The 19,237-nt window shown below is 43.5% G+C and overlaps 2 protein-coding genes across 2 annotated transcripts; both read right to left on the bottom strand.

Annotated features, from left to right (window-relative positions):
• Positions 1 to 6,832: 6,832 nt before the first annotated feature.
• Positions 6,833 to 8,313, bottom strand: LOC134728980 (heterogeneous nuclear ribonucleoprotein C-like 1). The gene has a single exon (XM_063596275.1). It carries the CDS (start codon positions 7,712 to 7,714, stop codon positions 6,833 to 6,835), a length of 882 nt encoding a protein of 293 aa, XP_063452345.1. The 5' UTR covers positions 7,715 to 8,313.
• Positions 8,314 to 10,951: 2,638 nt separating this feature from the next.
• LOC117979570 (PRAME family member 10) lies at positions 10,952 to 19,055 on the bottom strand. The gene is made up of 3 exons (XM_034955667.3): positions 18,769 to 19,055; positions 17,794 to 18,372; positions 10,952 to 16,681 (listed from the first exon to the last, which is right to left on the bottom strand). The coding sequence occupies exons 1-3, from the start codon at positions 19,053 to 19,055 to the stop codon at positions 16,096 to 16,098; spliced, it is 1,452 nt and encodes a 483-aa protein (XP_034811558.2). The 3' UTR covers positions 10,952 to 16,095.
• Positions 19,056 to 19,237: the final 182 nt, after the last annotated feature.

Here is a 19,237-nt window from a genome sequence, read left to right as displayed (position 1 = left end):
GGTCTCAAACCCACGGGCTGAAATGATCCTCCCACTTTGGCCTCCCAAAGTGTTGGGGTTAAAGGCATGAGTCACTGCTCCCTTCAAGAATTTTAAAAAGGCATCAGCTAAAGCACAATCAACTTTTTTGAAATAAAGACAGAACTGCATTTAGAGGAAAAAATTCAAAGCTTCAAATTGTTCATATGAAAAAAAAAAAGGACAGGATATAGCGCTGTGCCATCTTAGGCTGCACTGTCACCATCCCAGACCGACTGATTGTAGGTCAGATGGAAGTGTCCTTACAGAAATGAGTGACTTACCAGATCTGGATGTAGTCTAGAAGGTGCTCAGACCTCAGGAAGAACCAAGCAGGAACTCCAGGCTTGAAGACTTTGGGTCTCTCCTGTGGGTCTTCAGAAGCTTTTATTGACCTTTCTAATCACAACTCCCACGCACGCCCTTCCACGTATGCACTGCTAGCTTCCAATCAAAAAGCAATATCTGATTGCATTTCTGAAGCTCCACCCAGTTAATCCTGATTGGGTTTTTGGCTCTCCCCAGATTAATGGATTGAGTCAGATATCCATTCATATCACATATCTATATTCAGTTCGTGAAGCAAAAAATTGACAGTGTTAGGGATAGGGTAGAAGTCCAGAATACATTCATTCAAGGGTGGGCGAGGTGGCTCATACCTGTAATTCCAGCACTTTGGAAGGACAAGGTGAGTAGATCACCTGATGTCAGGGGTTCAAGACCAGCCAGGTCAAAAAGGTGAAACCCCGTCTCTACAAAAACACAAAAATTAGCTGGGCATGATGGCAGGCGCCTGAAACCCAGCTACTTGGGAGGCTGAGGCAGGAGAATTGCTTGAACCCAGGAGGCAATGGTTGCAGTGAGCCAGAATTGTGCCACTGCACTTCAGTCTGGGTGACAGAGGGACATTCTGTCAAAAAATAAAAAAATCATTCATTCATGAACTCCACAAACACTGATTGTATTTTACTAATATGTGAACTTCATAGTCTTGAGTGTGAGGCAGGGAAGGATTTGATCTGTTTACGACATTAGACAGAAAAATAAAATCTGAAAGTAGTGTTGTTAGGAGATCCTTGGCCACATCAAAAGATAAAAATGCTTTATACTTTAAAAAGCTTTATAAAAACAGAGGAGTCATCCCTATGAAATCAGAATAAAAATCTCAAGGTATTGAATGGTTTTTGGGATTTTGTATAACCTAAGGTAGCAGATTACATGCTCGTTCTGGTGGAGGAGAGGTGCCACTGAGGGCGTGATTGGTCTCAGGGCTTAGGTTAAGGCTTCTTTGGAAGAAATTGAAACCACTTCCCTAAACTTTATAAATTTAATCAGTGAAGAAGGGAGGGAGAGAAACAAAAATAAACCAAGCTTGCAACACATTCAGCATTCATCAGGAGGTCTTCTTGCTCTCTGACCTGGTTCCTCATGGTTGCTGGCAGCCTACTGTTCCAAAATCATATAGACCTTAGATTACAGTTCCCCTTAACTTCCCTGCAGACAACGATTCAAGCATTGCAAAACATTAACTTTTTCATCTGAGATATTCTTTCAGGTTCTGCATGTCAGTGAAACTACTGATGCCAGCTGATCTGAAGGGCCCTGCAATGCACCAACTCACCAAAGAATGCAGTTTCTACATCCTGTTGACTTCTTCCCTCTTACTGCTACCCCAACTTTCCAGCCCCTTGCTATCCAGCATCCACTGGAAACCCTCAGTACTCCTTGGGGAGATGAATTTGAGGATCTCCTCCTAGCTTCTCATTCAGCCGCCTTGTGATCATTAAACTCTCTGCTGCAAACCCTGCTGTCTCAGAATATTGCTAAGCTACTGTGCAGCAGGCATAGGAACCTGATGGTCCTGTAATAAAGTCATGTGAAAATTACAAATGGGAAGTGAGGGTGGAGCTGGTCAGGGTTGAGCTGGGTTTTTAATGGGAACCTGGGAGTGAACCAAGACTTGCTGAACATGTTGGGGGTTATTGAGTGGGTGTAAGAGGAATCTATCTAACATTGCACTGATGCCCTTTTGGTTTTAATCCTTATGACCAAGTATGAGTCTTTCAAAACAATTTGTATAATCCTCCTTATTTTTCCTTTCAAAACCTTCAACTTCCTTTATCTCCCCAAATAATCTCACATCTATTCCCATTTCTTTGCTTACTTCATAATAAACATTTTTTTTTACAGAGTCTTCTTCTCTGTTAAGTAGACCATATATGTTGTTGCCACACAAGATGAGTAACCTGGTTCTCTGGACAGAAACGGTCAAAAGGATCCCATTCCTCAACAGCTGGGGGTGATGTAAAGGTCATGATTATTCTTTGTCATATCTGCACCTGCATATTGCCAGTGAAAACTTGCAGGGCACATTGGGCAGGCTTCCAAATTCACCACCTGTGGAAGGTCTTTCGATTGGCTTACATCCTGTCCCTGAGTAAAGTGTCTGATCATGAGTTCATGAGTGCCTCAAACCCCACAAGTATTGACGAAGGCTTCACCCACTGACAGTGAGAAGGACGCTGATTTGATTCTGATCATGAAGTTTTGCTGGTTGTCTTGCAAGGAATATGTTTTATCCTGTTATGTTGTTATCTAAAGCCAATGATTGTAACCTCTGTCTTGTCCTGTCCAATGGAAAAAAACAAAAACAAAAACTCAATTCTATTTGAGCCTTGCCAGGTCAATAAGACAAAAGAAAATTTAAAAACAAACTGATAGGAGGAGTCCCATTCCCTTCTTTTAACCTTTCTTACAAAAGCATTCCAACTTGTAACAGACTTTGGAAAACACCCACTTTGTCAGTGTGTGTCTTCCAGGTCAATCCTCACATTTAGCTTCCAGTGAAGCTTTCGTTAATTATTTCTACCTCAACAGCCTTATCTTCTATTGACACAAGGTTGCATGGTAATGGTTTGAATTGGGGTGGGAAGAAAAAAATATTTCTATGTCTTTTATAAAGTAATCCTTGCATGTCATCTCCATAGAAGAATGAGTAGGTTCCTCTCCAAATATGTCCTGAGTATTGATGCATCCAATAAACAAAACTAATATTTATTTCATATACTAGAGCTATAGATGCATTCTATTTCCCTCTAGAATCTCCAATGAACCAATGTCTAGTTTCAGTAAGTTTCTCTGATTATATGGCAGAGGGTAACATGGTCATGTTCTGATTCTGTGTCTATGTCGATAACTATAGCGTTCCAGTCTTCATAATATGCGTCAAACCAGAGTTTATTCTAGTCGGAGTCTGGCACACCATCTAGATTAGACCCAGTTACACTAATGTTTTCTATGCATAGAGATAAGTTACCAGTAATGAAATCAATAATAGTCATAGGTCACCCATTTGCACCTATAGCTTCTTCTCAATGCCAAGTCATTTAATTATAAATATTAACCAACCTACCAAAGGAAGGATAACAAATCTTATCATGAATTTAGCATCCTCAATTGCTACCCAAATGTGTACGAAAGCAGGTTTTAGTATTAGGTGTGATCCTTCCCTTTCATCTAAATGACTCCATAGCCAGCAATTGCTTTGGTTAGTGAGAGTGGCCACATTTTGAACAGAAGATCTTAGAAAGTGTTTGGTTTGAGTGGTGAAAGTACCTAACAACATAAAATATAGGTTTGATAATTTTGTGTTAATACAAAACAAAACCACGTCTCAGTCAATGGAAGAAGATCAAATGGAGTCTTGCTCCATTGTCTTGGAAAAGCTGTCTACCAGGTGATGATGTGTGCTTCTAGGGAAGGCTTTTCCTCAGATATCCTTAAGTTTAAGTCATCTGGTACGGTCTGATCCAATGCTGTTCATGGGCAGATTTCCCTTGGTGTCATTTCTAAAGGATGCAATCTCCAAATGCTAGGGCATGAGGGTCTAAGCATCACTGAAAGCCTCCTTCACCTAGTGGAAATAGTCTTTCAAATACTGCATCAAGGTCTTGCAGTATTGATTCATATTGTTACTGAACGATGGGCTCACTCTTCTAAGTGCATAGAACCCAATACTATGACACCATGTTTGAGAAAAGTAAAAAAGATTCAGCCAGGCATGGTGGCTCACGCCTATAATCCCAGCACTTTAGGAGGCTGAGGCAGGCAGATCCCAAGGTCAGAGGTTTGAGACCAACCTGGCCAACATGGAGAAACCCCCTTTCTGCTAAAAATACATAAGTTAGCTCAGTGTGGTGACATGTGCCTATAATCCCAGCTACTCAGGAGGCTGAGGCAGGAGAACCACTTGAACCCAGGATGCAGAAGTTGCAGTGAGCCAAGGTAGCACCATTGTACTCCAGCCTGGGCAACAGAGACTCTGTCTCTAAACAAAAAATAAAAAGAATGCAGTCTCCTTTATTGGTTCAGCTAATTTTAGTTTCAAGATACAGTCTGTTCACTCAACCTTTGTAGAATACGAAGGATAATGAAGTTAATATTAGTGCCATTGGATCAGTAAAATCTTACCTGTGTGATAACCTGCCCAGTAACTGAGTTCTCCTCCCATTGGAGATTTCTCCAGAGATGCCCCAGAAAGGAAGCAAATTTTATAATCATTTTTTTGACTATGACTGTGGCATCAGTCTTTCTAAAAAGGTAATCTACAACCCATCCTGAAAACGGACACACAATCACAAGAACTGTAGCCTTTTTACATGGCTCACTGACATCATTGGTCCACGACAACCCCGTTTCTTGCAGCTATATGTGTGTATGTCTACCTATTCATATCTGTATCTATTTCCTTTTATTACTATGATTCACTTCCACTCTCCTTTCCATAGACAGCCACTCTACTCTTTGACCTAGCCTTGAATTTGCTTGTGACCTCATGGAACATAAGTATATGGAAAGCATATAGACTATATACTTGCATTTTGTATGTGTATTTATTTAAATCCACATATATGTTATAGCGTATGGTGCTACAGAAAAGGACCTCACAATTAATTGTCCAGTCCCAGACACTTTGGAGAGTGAATAGACATGCTGTTATAATAATTATTATTATTTTTGGAGATAGTGTCTGGCTCTGTGGCCAGGCTGGAGTGCAATGGCATGATCTCGGCTCACTGCAACCTCTACCTCTTGGGTTCAAGTGCCTCTCCTGCCTCGGCCTCCTGAGTACCTGGGATTACAGGTGCCCGCCACCACGCCTGGCTCTTTTTTGTATTTTTAGTAGGAATGGAGTTTCTCCATGTTGGCCAGGCTTGTCTTGAACTCCTGACCTCAGCTGATCCACCTGCCTCAGCCTCCGAAAGTGCTGGGAATACAGGCCTGAGCCACTGCACTCGGCCTCTCATGTGCCTTTTTAAATTGATGGGAAAATGACACCCAGGATAATTTATGGCCATTGTGGGAATTATTGGAAATCTTTAAGACTGTTTTTCTTACAAAACCACAATTGTAGGATTAAACAGTCTGAATGGGATGCTAGCACGTAGAGCCTTCTAAACTCTCTCTTCTTTTTTTGGGGAATTTGGGATCTGCCTACTGATTACAATTAATTGGTTGTCTTAAAAAACTCTTTGGCTAAGATTTTTTTTTGACAAGGTCTCACTCTGTTGCCCAGGCTGGAGTACAGCAGTGGTGTGAACATGGCTCACTGCTGCCTCAATCTTCTGAACTCAAGGGATTCTCCCACCTCAGCCACCCAAGTAGCTGGGACTAGAGATCCATGCCACCAAGCCCGGCTAATTTTTTGAAAAAGAAGCAGGGCATTGGTGGCTCACTGGTGTAATCCCAGCACATTGGGAGGCCAAGGCAGGTGGATCACTTGAGGTTAGGAGTTCAAGACCAGCCTGGCCAACGTGGTGAAACCCTGTTTCTACCAAAAATATAAAAATTAGCCGGGCATGGTGGCGGGTGGCTATAATCGCAGCTACTCAGGAGGCTGAGGCATGAGAATCGCTTGAGCCTGGGAGGCAGAGGTTGGAGTGAGTTGAGATCATGCCACTGCACTCCAGCCTGGGTAACAGAGCCAGATACCATCCCCACCCCTCAAAACAAATGTTTTGTAGAGATAGGGTTTTGCCATGTTGCCCAGGTTGGTCTCGAACCCCTGGGCTCAAATGATCCTCCCACCTTGGCCTCCCAAAGTGTTGGAATTATACGCATGAGTCACTGCTCCCACCAATAATTTTTTTCTTTAAATTCCTGGTTTAATAAGGACTTGTTTATTTTGAGGAAAAAAGGTCCCAAACATGGAGCTGTTCACAAAAATAACCCACAGTATCAACTTTAGAAAACACATTTTAAGAGTATAACACTAATTATTTTTCTGAGGATGCATTTGACATGCCAACTCTCATTCACAAAAATACATTGTTAGATTTTTGTTGAGCTGCCCCACACAGCACACTAATATGGGGTGTAACACACATACTTCTAACTCCAAGCTGCTATCAGGAGCTACTCAACTCAATGAGATTGCCTTTGCAGTTAGGGAAGCAACTATTGAACTTATGTATAAATGAAAAGAACCGTATTCCCTGCATAACAAGAGATTATTTTGGAGACAGTTGATAAAAACCATACATCCTTTTTACTGTTAAGTCATAAAGAGGTATCTAAATTAAAAGCAAAAATTGCAGGGTAAGACTTAAGAAAACTTCTAGGAGCATCAAGGGAAGTGAAAATGGAACCAGGTGCAGGGCAATATGAATTAATGAATGTGGGAAGGACAAGGATGGGGAGAACAGTAAGCATGTGCTGAAGATACTAAGGGAGAGGATCTGGTGAAAAATTTGATGTTAGACAAGCACCTAGGTAAAGAAACAATGGGATAAGATTTCTCAACCCCCCTATGTGCTTAAGAGTCATCCTGGCCATTGGTGCTGTCTCTGTTATCCTCTCCTTCCTCAGCCCCTTTTTCATCATCCTTGATCAACTCCAGCTGGTTGTCCCCCTGTTCTTCATTATCATCATCATACAGTAGGTCCCCCTCCTCAACAGAGTCATCTGCACCCCCCTCAGACTCCATCTTCACATGAGTCTCATCGTTCTTCACGGAGCTACTGCTCTGCTCCTCTTCTGACTTAGCATTTTTCACCTCTACCTCTTGTTTGCTCTGTTCCTTTTCAATTTTTTCCAGGTTTTCCAGGAGAGAATCCACTTTCTGTTTTATCTGGGTCAACTCCTGCTTAATGGCCTGAAGGTCATCTCCTTTCAGCTTTCCAGACTTGGAAGATCCCCGCTTTCCACTCTGAGAATTGAAGCCACTTTTGCCCCTTCGTGAGGTGTTTCCTGATACGCGCTGACGTTTCGAGGGCACTACAGCCAGAGCAATGGGAGGAGGAGGAGGTACACGTGCTGGGAAACTGTACATCCCATCATAATAATGCCGTTGAAAGCCATAGTCCAAGTCAAAAGAGGAGCCGTACATCTCTGCTGCTGATCGTTTCACACCTGCGTTTCCTCGATTCACTTTTGGCTCTGCAGCCAGGTTAATATCTACAACTTGGTCAGCAATCATTCTGCCATCCTCTCCTGCTACAGCAGCCCGGGCATTTTTCTCCTTATCATATTGAACGAAGGCAAAGCCCTTATGAACAGAGCAGCCCGCAATTTTGCCATACTTGGAAAAGATCGCCTCCACATCCGATTTCTTGACAACAAGAGTGTTGAGATTCCCAGTGAACACACGGGAGTTCATGGAGTGAGGATCCATCTTGTTGGTAACGTTGCTGGCCATTGTGTTGGATGATAAGGTTTCTCCAAAAGCCAAAAACAGGAGGCGGGAGGGAGAAGAGATTCGATTCTAAGTCTCTTACTGCCGGGTTCTACGTGGAGAAGCTGACTGCAGCTCGAGGCCAGAAATGCAGCCAAAACAGCTCAGTCTTCCTCTCTTCACAAAATGGCTCCCAACAAGAATTCTGAAATGACGTAAAGAAAAGCACAATCAACATTTTTGAAATAAAGACAAAACTGCATTTAGAAAAAAAAAGATCAAAGCTTGAAACCGTTCTTATGAAAAAAAGAAAAAAAGACAGGATAGAGTTCTGTGCCATCGTAGGCTGCACTGTCACCATTCTACATCGGCTGACTGTAGGTCAGATGGGAGTGTCCTTACAGAAATTGGTGACTTACCAGATCTGGACTCAGTTTGCAGGGTGTTCAGACCTCAGGAAGAACCAAGCAGGAACTCCAGGCTTGAAGACTTTGGGTCTCTCCTCTGGGTCTTTAGAAGCTTTTATTGACCTTTCTAATCACAACTCCCACCCACGCCCTTCCACGTATGCACTGCTAGCTTCCAATCAAAAAGCAATATCTGATTGCATTTCTGAAGTTCCACCCAGCTAATCCTGATTGGGTTTTTGGCTTTCCGCATATTAATGGATTGAACCAAATATCCATTCATATCACATATCCATATTCATTTCATGAATCAAGAAATTGACAGCATTAGGGATAGAGTGGAAGTCAAGAATTGATTCATTTAAGGCCAGCTGAGTTGGCTCATGCCTGTAATCCCAGCACTTTGGGAGGCCAAGACAGGCGGATCACCTGAGGTTAGGAGTTCAAGACCAGCTTGGCCAATATGGTGAAACCCTGTCTCTACAAAAATACAAAATTAGCCGGGCATGATGGCGGCTGCCTGTAATCCAGATACTTGGGAGGCTGAGGTGGGAGAATTGCTTGAACCCAGGAGGCTGAGGTTGCAGTGAGCCGAGATTGCACACAGCCCTCCAGACTGGGTGACAGAGGGAGACTCTGTCAACAACAACAACAACAACAACAAAAAGAATGCCTTCATTCACGAACTCCACAAGCACTGATGGAATTTTACTGATATGTCACCTTCATAGCCCTGAGTGTGAGGCAGGGAAGGGGTTGATCTGTTCCGGACATTAGACAGAAAAATAAAACCTGAGAGTAGTGTTGTTGGGAGATCTTTGGCCACATCAATATTTTAAAAATGCTTTATAGTTAAAATAGCTTTATAAAAACAGAGAAGTCATCCCTACAAAATAAGAATAAAAAGCTCCATGTATGGAATGGTCTTGTGGGTTTTATATCACCTAAGGTAGCAGGTTATATGCTCATTCTGGTGGAAGAGAGGTGCTACTGAGGGTGTCAGTGGTCTCAGGGCTTAGGTTAAGGCTTCTCTGAAAGAAATTGAAACCATACATATAAACTTTATGAATTTAATCAGTGAAGAAGGGAGGGGGAGAAACAAAAATAAAGCAAGCTTGCAGCTCATTCAGCATTCATCATGAGGTCAGCTTGAACTGCTTCCTCATGGTTGCTGGCAGCCTACTGTCCCAAAATCATGTAGACCTTAAATTACAGTTCCCCTTAACTGCCCTGCAGACAACAATTTAAGCATTGTGAAGCATTAACTTTTTCATTTGACATATTCTTTCAGGTTCTGCATGTCAGTGAAACTACTGATGCCAGGTGATCTGAAGGGCCCTGCAAGGCACCAACTCACCAAAGAATGCAGTTTCAACATCCTGATGACTTCATACCTCTTACTGCTACACCAACTTTCCAGCCGCTTGCTATCTGGGATCCACTGGAAACCCTCAGTACTCCTTGGGGAGATGAATTTGAGGATCTCCTCCTAGCTTCTCATTCAGCCACCCTGTGATCATTAAACTCTGCTGCAAACCCTGCTGTCTCAGAATATTGGTCAGCTACTGTGCAGCAGGCATAGGAACCTGATGGTCCTGTAATAAAATCATGCCAAAATTACAAATCTTATCATGAATGTAGCATCCTCAATTGCTAGCCAACTGTGATGAAAGCAGGTTGTAGTATTAGCTATGATCCTTCCCTTTCATCTAAATGACTCCATAGCCAGCAATTGCTTTGGTTAGTGCGAGTGGCTACATTTTGAACAGAAGATCTTAGAAAGTGTTTGGTTTGAGTGGTGGAACTACCTAGCAACATAGAATATAGGTTTGATAATTTTGTGTTAATACAAAACCAAGTCTCAGTCAATGGAAGAAGATCAAATGGAGTCTTGTTCCATTGTCTTGGAAAAGCTGTCTACCAGGTGATGATGTCTGCTTCTAGGGAAGGCTTTTCCTCGGATATCTTTAAGTTTAAGTCATCTGGTACGGTCCCATCCATTGCCGCTCATGCGCAGATTTCCCTTGGCGTCATTTCTAAAGGATGCAATCTCCAAACGCTAGGGCATCAAGGTCTAAGCATCACTGAAAGCCTCCTTCACTTACTGGAAATAGTCTTTCAAATACTGCAGCAAGGTCTTGCAGTATTGAGTCACATTGTTACTGAATGATGGGCTCACTGTCCTAAGTGCATAGAAGCCAATACTATGACACTATCTTTTGAGAAAAGAAAAAAGATTCAGCTGGATGTGGTGGCTCACATCTATAATCCCAGCACTTTAGGAGGCTGAGGCAGGCAGATCACGAGGTCAGGGGTTCGAGACCAACCTGGCCAACATGGTGAAATCCTGTTTCTGCTAAAAATACAAAAATTAGCTGGGTGTGATGGGGTGCGCCCATAATTCCAGCTACTCAGGGGGCTGAGGCAGGAGGATCTCTTGAACCTCGGAGGTGGATTTTGCAGTGAGCTGACGTAGCACCACTGTACTCCAGCCTGAGCAACAGAGGCTCAGTCTCAAAAGAATATTAATAATAATAATCCAGTTTTCTTTGTTAGTTTAGCTAATTTTAGTTTCAAGATACCATTTGTTCTTGAATACCTTTGCAGAATACCAAGGATACTGAAATTAATGGTAGTGCCATTGAATCTGTAAAATTTTACCTGTGTGATCACCTGCCTAGTAAACTGAGGTTTCCTACCATTGGAGATTTCTCCAGAGATGCCCCAGAAAGGAAACACATTTTATAATCATTTATTTGCTATGACTGTGGCATCAGCCTTTCTAAAATGGTAAGCTACAACGCATCCTGAAAACAGACAGACAATCACAAGAATTGTAGCCTTTTTACCTGGCTCACTGTTATGATTGGTCCATGACATTCCTCTTTCTTACAGCTAGATGTGTGTATGTCCATCTATTCATATCGATATCTATATCTATTTCCTTTTATTACCATGATTCATTTCCACTCCCCTTTCCATAGATAGCCACTCTACTCTTTGACCAACCTTGAATTTGGATGTGACCTTATAGGATATAAGTATATGGAAAGTATATAGAATATATACTGGCATTTCATATGTGTATTTATTTTAATCCACATGTATGCTATAGTGTATGGTGCTACAGAAGACGGCCTGACAATTGTCCAGTCCTGGACACTGGAGAGTGAATGAACATGCTGCTATAGTTAATTTTCTTTCTTTTCTTTTTTTTTTCGGAGATGCAGCCTCACTCTGTTGCCAGGCTGCTGGAATGGAATGACATGATCTCGATTCACTGCAACCTCCACCTCCTGGGTTTGAGTGATTCTCTTGCCTCAGCCTCCACTCTACCTGGGATTACAGGCGCCCGCCACCATGCCTGGCTATTTTTTGTATTTTTATTAGGATGGGGTTTCACCATATTGGCCAGGCTGGTCTCAAACTCTTGACCTCAGGTGATCCACCCACCTCAGCCTCCCAAAGTGCTGGTACTACGGGCATGAGCCATCTTGTCCGTCCTTGTTGTAATTCAGATTTTCAGAACAACAGGGTGAATGAAGGCTTATAATCAACTTAACTATAGACCTTGGTCTCTTACCAAATTTTTAACTAATATATCTTTCAAATATAATAAGAATAAAAGTATTGCTTGCCCTATGTCAAATCCAGCTTAAAGTACTTAAATAGATTAACTCATAACACTCTGTGAAGTCAATCTTGTGATTATTCCTTTTTATGGGTGAGTTAGCTGGGGCACAGAGGTTAAGTAAGTTGGATAAGATCATACAGCCATTGGCCACCGAGCCAGATTTGAACCTAAATTAATCAATCTGGATCTGGAATCTTTCCTACTGACCAAAATACCTATATGCCTCTAAATCCTAAGCTGCTGAGGGTCTTACCTTGTTTCATATCTCAGTAGGAAGGGAGCTAATGTTTATCCATTACATCTGATGTTTAATGCAAATTTTTAATATATAACATTTCATTTTCCAAAATATGTTATTATACATTTACTTTGATTTTTCTGCATTTTTTAGGAACCTTGCTTTTCCTCCTTTAATTTGTTAGTGTGGTGAATTATGCATAGATTTTTCTGAGATTGTCTGGCATTCCTGGAATGGCCATTATATATTACTTTCTTTTCCTTTTTTTTTTTTTTTAAGACGCAGTTTCACTCTTGCTGCCCAGGCTGGAGTGCAATGGCGTGATCTCGGCTGACTGCAACATCTGTCTCCTGGGTTCAAGGGATTCTCCTCCCTCAGCCTCCTGAGTAGCTTGGATTACAGGCACCCACCACCACACCTGGCTAATTTTGTATTTTTAGTAGAGATGGGTTTTCTCCATTTTGGTCAGGCTGGTCTCAAACTCCCGACTTCAGGTGATCCACCCACCTTGGCCTCCCAAAGTGCTGGGATTACAGGCGAGATTCAGAATGCCTGGCCTATATAATACTTTTTAATGCACTGTTGCATTTATTAGCTGACATTTTATTAAGAACTTTTGCTGTCTTGCTCCAGATCATAGAAAAAAAGGCTTTCAATTTCTCCATTCAGTATGATGTTGGCTGTGGGTGTGTGAAAAATACTCTTTATTATTCTGAGGTTTTTGTAGAGAGTTTTATCATAAAGAGATGTTGGCCAGTTGCAGTGGCTCACTGGTGAAACAGTGAAACGCCTTCTCTACAAAACATACAAAAAGAAAATTAGCTAGGCATGGTGGTGTGTGCCTCTAGTCCCAGCTACTCAGGAGGCTGAGGCAGGAGAATCACTTGGACCTGGGAGGTGGAGGTTGCAGTGAGCTGAGATTGCACCACTGCACTCCAGCCTAGGTGAATGAGTGAGGCTCTGTCTCTCTCTCTCTCTCTCACACACACACACACGTCCTTTCAGGACAAAACCTTGTTCACTCGTGGTGTATATTTAATGTGCTTCCACTAGAAGTGAGAAATTCTCATAGTTTACATAACCTTTTAAAATTATGAATCACTCCAAAGGCATATCTACTATTTGTAAAAGTACTAACTACTTTGTCTTTGACTGTATGACAAGCTCTAGTAGGGGTGTATCTTACTGTAAATTGTTCTGATATAAACTCTAAAATAAACGCAACAGAATTAACCAACTTTTAAAACAGGAAAAATAGGCTGGGAGCGGTGGCTCATGTCTGTAATCCAGCACTCTGGGAGGCCAAGTCAGGCAGATCACACAGTCAGAAGATGGAGACCATCTTGGCCAACATAGTGAAACCCCATCTCTACTAAAAAATATAAAAATTAGCCAGGCATGGTGGCACAGGCCTGTAATCCCAGCTACTTAGGAGGCTGAGACAGGAGAATCATTTCAACTACGGAGTCGGAGTTTAGAGTGAGCTGAGATCTCGCCACTGCACTCCAACCGGGGCAGCAGAGTGAGACTCCGTCTCAAAAAAAAAAAGAAGGCCGGTCGCGGTTGTGGCTCACGCCTGTAATCCCAGCACTTTCTGAGGCCAAGGCAGGCAGATCACGAGGTCAAAAGATTGAGACCATCCTAGCCAACATGGTGAAACCCCATCGCTACTAAAAAATACAAAAATTAGCTGGGCATGGTGGTGTCCGCCCGTAGTCCTAGCTACTCTAGAGGCTGAGACAGCAGAATCGCTTGAACCCAGGAGGAGGAGGTTGCAGTGAGCCAAGATCGCGCCACTGCACTCCAAGCTGGTGACAGAGCGAGACTCCATCTCAAAACAAACAAACAAAAACAAAACAACAACAAAAAACCCCAAAAAAGCTGGAAAAATAAATTCTGAAAGAATTTCCATCTCTATGAGTTCATCTTCAGAAGTGATAGCATTTCCTGCTTGGCATTTTTCTCCTACATTTTTGGCATAAAATCTATCAGCAAAAAGTATAAACCCAGGTTTGTGTAATAGAATGTTACACAATATTCATACTTTCCTCAGGCTTTTTCCACCCTGCTGTAGTCATTCACTTTTAGGCTTTCCCAGGTCCTAATACATTTGTGTCAACTGATATAAACCAGGTAACCCACAGTCACAGCCTCCTGCGAGGATTCTAATTTACTCAGTAGATCGGTGCAGTGACTCACATCTGTAATCCCAGCACTTTGAGAGGCTGAGGTGGGAGGATCACTTGAGGCCAGAAGTTCAAAACCCACCTGGGGAACATTGCAAAACTCTGTCTCTGAACAAATAAAAATAAAAATCCAACAGAAAATAATGAATACTACAGAGAATATGGAGCAATGAGAACCCTGGTACAACATTGGTAGTTATGTAAATTAGTACAGCTACTATGGAAAACAGTATGGAGTTTCCTCCAAAAAATAAGAATAGGATTAGCATATGAACCATAAATCCCACTGCTGGATATATATCCAAAATTAAATAAATACATCCAGGAGATATCTACACTACCATGTTGGTCAGGCTGGTCTCGAACTCGTGACCTCAAGTAATCCACCTGCCTCAGACGCCCAAAATTCTGGGATTACAGGCATACACCACTGCACCCAGCCTGCACTCCCCTATTTATTGCAGCACTATCCACAATAGCCAAAATGTGGAATCAAACAAAGTGTCCATCAACAGATGAATGGATCAAGAAAATGTGGTAAATACACACAATAGAATATCATTCAGCCATAAACATGAATGAAATCCTGTCATCTGCAACAACATGGATGGAACTGGAGGGCATTATGTTAAGTGAAGTAAGCCAGCTATAGAAGACAAACATGGCATCTTCTCACTCATAATTGGGAATTAAAAACACGAAACTTAAAAATAGTAAAATGACTGTTATCAGAAGCTAGGAAGGGTACTGGGAAACAGATAATAAGAAGGGGATGGTTAATGGGAATAAAAACACAGATAGGAATAAGATCCAGGGTTCAGTAGCACAATAGGGCAAATCATGTTGACAATAGTTCATAGTAAACATAGTAATTAGTTCTACATAATTAAAACAATGGAATTGGAATGTTGCTAACACAAAGAAATGATAAATTCTTGAGATGGTGGCTATCCCTGTTACCATGATTTGAACATTACACATCTTATGCTTATATCAGAATTTCAGGCCAGGTGCAGTGGCTCATGTCTACAATCTGAGCACTTTGGGAGGCTGAGGCAGATGGTTTGCCTGAAGTCAGGAGTTCAAGACCAGCCTGGTCAACATGGTGAAACCCCCCTTTCTATAAAAAATACAAAAATTAGCCAGGCATGGTGGCGGGTCCCTGTAGTTCCAGCTACTCAGGAGGCTGAGGCAGGAGAATTGCTTGAACCCAGGAGGCAGATTTCTAGAGACTTCTGATGTATAAATGTCTAAAACAGGTTGATCAATCATGGAAGACACCAGAAAGTTTCCATTCAGGTTCCATTTATTTTTGACATTTTTAAATAACCATCCTTGTGGTGGTAACTCCTGCATCACTCTAGAACTTCAGGTTCTATTTCTAAGTCTAGGACACAGGTCCCTGAAGGCCTCATTGATGCCAAGTCAGCATTTTTACCCAGTCCTGCCCCTGGCTGAGTCACCTTTGTTTTTCCACTCACAGTGAGCACGTGCCTCAAATACACGGCTGTGTGCTTCCTTGAAGAAGCGGCTGACCGGGCCCTGCTGCTCACACCTGTAAACCTGGCACTGTGGAAGGCCAAGGTGGTCAGATCACTTGAGGTCAGGAGTTTGAGGTCAGCCTTCGCCAACATCGTGAAGCCCTGTCTCTACTAAAAATACAAAAATTAGCCGGGCGTGGGGACATACACCCACAACACCAGCTACTTGGGAGGCTGAGGCAGGAGAATCACTTGAACCCAGGAGGTGGTGCTTGCAGTGAGCTGAGATTGTGCCACTGCACTTCATCCTGAGGGACACAGTGAGACTCTGTCCCAAAAAATAAAATAAAATAAAAATAAAATAAAACAAAATAAAATAAAAAATATAAAAAATGAAATAAAAATTTAAAAAATGCACCCATGTACAATATTTTAGTTCCCAAGTGTCCAGAAGAAAGCTTATCCATCCCACGAACCAGGCCTTCCCTGGGAGCAAAGATGGAAGTCTACTTTCTCAGATGGCCATGAGCCACACGTAGGGCAAGGGACGGGACCAAAGAAGATCCTCTTGGGCTGCCTGAATTCCCTGAGTGTACGCATCAGCTCAGCCCGAATTGGGGTGAGGATCTCCCAATTGACATGACCCTTGTAGTCAAGACTCTCCAGAGGGGCAGGATACAACTCCAGGCCTAACTTGCTCAGCCCACCTGTGTGACGCAGCAGGTCTTTCAGAGCATTCATGGAGGTCTCATTTCCATGAAAGTTGAAGGTGGTGAGCTGGGAACAGTGGCTCAGGGCAGGCAGGAGGACCCTGAGTTGGGGGTCCTGGATCCGACAGTCCTTTAAGACGAGGGTCTTGAGAGTAACAGCAACTTTCTCCAGCAGAACGCCAAGGGGCTCAAGATTGGTGGTCCACATTAGGATATGAATCAGACGCAGCTCCTTTAGCTGACTGAGGCTTGGGTACTGAGACAGACACTCCATGTCCCGATCAGTTAGGTAAGCATCACTGAATATAAAGGCCCCCAAGGGGTTCTTGAGGTACCTGGGGAGAGCAAGAAGTTAGTTATGGGCAATGGTGCCAGTTAGAGGAGGGGGGTGGGAAATCATCTCAATGGTAAACTTGAAGTGGGCATTGATTAATTCTGCACCTTACTACCACACAGGTGTTATAGTAACTGCAATGTGGAAGCCTGTTTCACCCAAACACAAGTTTGTTCCCATCATCAGATGATGGTCTGCGTGCAAGGTGCTGCCTGATGAAGACCCAGATCATTCAGGGGCCACTCCATTTTAGGCTCAGTCCTTTCACCCTTGCCTGTGTGATTGGTACCACTCTCACACCTACTCCCTCACCCTCCATCCCAGAAGCATGCACTTCTGATATCAATTATCTTTCCTGGAGTTCAAAACAACATTTTACAGACAGGGAATTAGAGCAGTTTGCTAAGCTGCTGAAGACAGAGCTGCTACTGTGAAATGCACAGGTTTGATGTACTTTCTTTTTTTTTTTTTTTTGAGACAGTCTCACATTGTAACCTAGGCTGGAGTGTAGTGGCACCAACCCAGCTTACTGCAGCCTCCACTTCCCTTGCCTCAGTCTCCCAAGCAGCTGGGATTACAGATGCCTGTCTGCATGCCCGGTGACATTTTTTTTTGTATTTTTAGTAGAGACGGGGATTCACTGTGTTGGCCAGACTGGTCTCAAATTCCTGACCTCATGATCTCCCTGCCTTGGCCTCCCGAAGTGCTGGGATTACAGGCATGAGACACCACAACCGGCCACACCTTCCCTTCTTTCATACCATCCTCTGTATGAAGAATGTGTTTTCATCATATTAACTTTATACACTGTTCCTCACAAGGAGTTCACAAATGCACCCTCACTAGATCTGAACCCTCAACTAACCAGCTCCCTACACACCTCTCTCTGTGGCATCTACCCCAGGCCATCCCTCTGCCCTTATTTGACTGGTCTTGTGATACCCACTTCAGGATATAGAGCACTGAAGAGCATAATGAGTTGACATTCTAGCGTCCCATTCCCTGTGACATCACCGGTGGCTGGCACACAGTAGATGCCCATTAACATTTACTGTGAAAAAGAACATAAGTCTGTGGTATGGTCTGCAGAGAAAGCTCACCATCATTTCTTACCTGAGCAGGTGCTCCAGGTGCTCTTTGATATTACTGATCTTTTTTATATAAAGCATCTGGGGGTAGTACAGGCAGAGGAATGGAGAGTCCAAGTCAGGAATGCACGGCCACTGGATGCTCACGTATAACTCACGCTCATAACCGAAGGCTAAAAAGAGTTCACGAAGATTGCTCATCTGGCTCAGGTAAGGGGCAAACTTTCCTGTTTTATTCAGAGAGGACTCTTTCCAGACTTCCAACTCCTGGATACTGTCTGGGTATATCCTTTCCAATAAATTGCAGAAACTTGAAGTGGACATTGAGTAATTCTGCACCTTATTACAGCACAGGTGCACTAGGCCTCTTCTGTAGTGGATCCACCCACAAAGGTAGCTCAGGCATTCATCCAGTGTACTTTCCTTTAGGCAGAGGTCTATGAACACCTTCAAGGGCTGGCGCTCTCCCATCCTTGGACAGTCCTCCACTGTCTGCCTCTTACTCATGGCCTCTGGGGAGCAGGAGAGGACCCTGGCTCCAGACCATATGGTCCAGAAATTCTCATCAACATCCCGCAAATCCAGCACTTGAAGTTTCCACCTCCTGTGAGTAACATAGGGGAAAAGCTCAGAATGTAGGCAAGGACCCACCCCTGACCTGAGCTTTCACTCCACATCCAGGACATCAGTCAGCTGCTCCTGTCCTCAGTGCTCCTCCTTCTGTCTCTTCTCCATCCTGTTCCCCCTTGGATTCTGCCTTGTACCCACTTCTAATACCTTTACTTTCTGCTGGGAGGAAGCAGGCTCCTGTTTCCTCAGTGGACCCTGTATGGTGAGCAGACCTTTCCCAGAGGATCTGGGCAAAGGCCAAGGCCTCTCATGGGCACTGTCAGAAGGCTCTGAGCCACCCTAGCTCCCCAACCCCACCACTCCTCCTGAGCCAGCTGTCCCTTCCCTGGATGCCTGGACCCTTCCCCGCAAGCCACCTGAGTCACCTCACCTGGGGCGAACCTTCTGGGCCACCAGTGTATCAAGTCCCCTCAGGACAGCTTGCAAGGTCTCCAGATGAGGTGTCTTCATCAGGGATCCCAGAGGGAGGCAGAGGAAGGGCCAGGCCTGCACCATCAGCTTCAGGGACTCAAAACGTCTCATGCTGAAGGCCTCCATGAACATCAGAGGGAAGACCTCCCTGGGCAGCTCATCCAGGGTGAAGATGGTCAAGAACTGGTTCCTCAGCAGGCTCTGCCCTGCCAGCTCCAGCAGTCTGGATGGGGACTGGAGGCTCATTCTGAGAAATCTCCGAGGAAAAACTCTAGAGGACAATCAAGTGAAAAGGCAAGTTTCTCGGGCCAATCCCCTGCAATCCCCGCTTCTCCTAGGGCCAAAGTCATTTCTCTAGCATGTGTGAAAGAGCCCTCAGTTTACTCCAATTCCATTCTGCAATAAGTGGCCACAGAGGCATAGTTCTG

This window comes from Pan paniscus, chromosome 1 (genome assembly GCF_029289425.2).
Source record: "Pan paniscus chromosome 1, NHGRI_mPanPan1-v2.0_pri, whole genome shotgun sequence".
Classification (NCBI taxonomy): domain Eukaryota; kingdom Metazoa; phylum Chordata; class Mammalia; order Primates; family Hominidae; genus Pan; species Pan paniscus.
The sequence above is the reverse complement of the archived record's forward strand: the minus strand, read 5'-3'. Positions and strand labels throughout refer to the sequence as shown.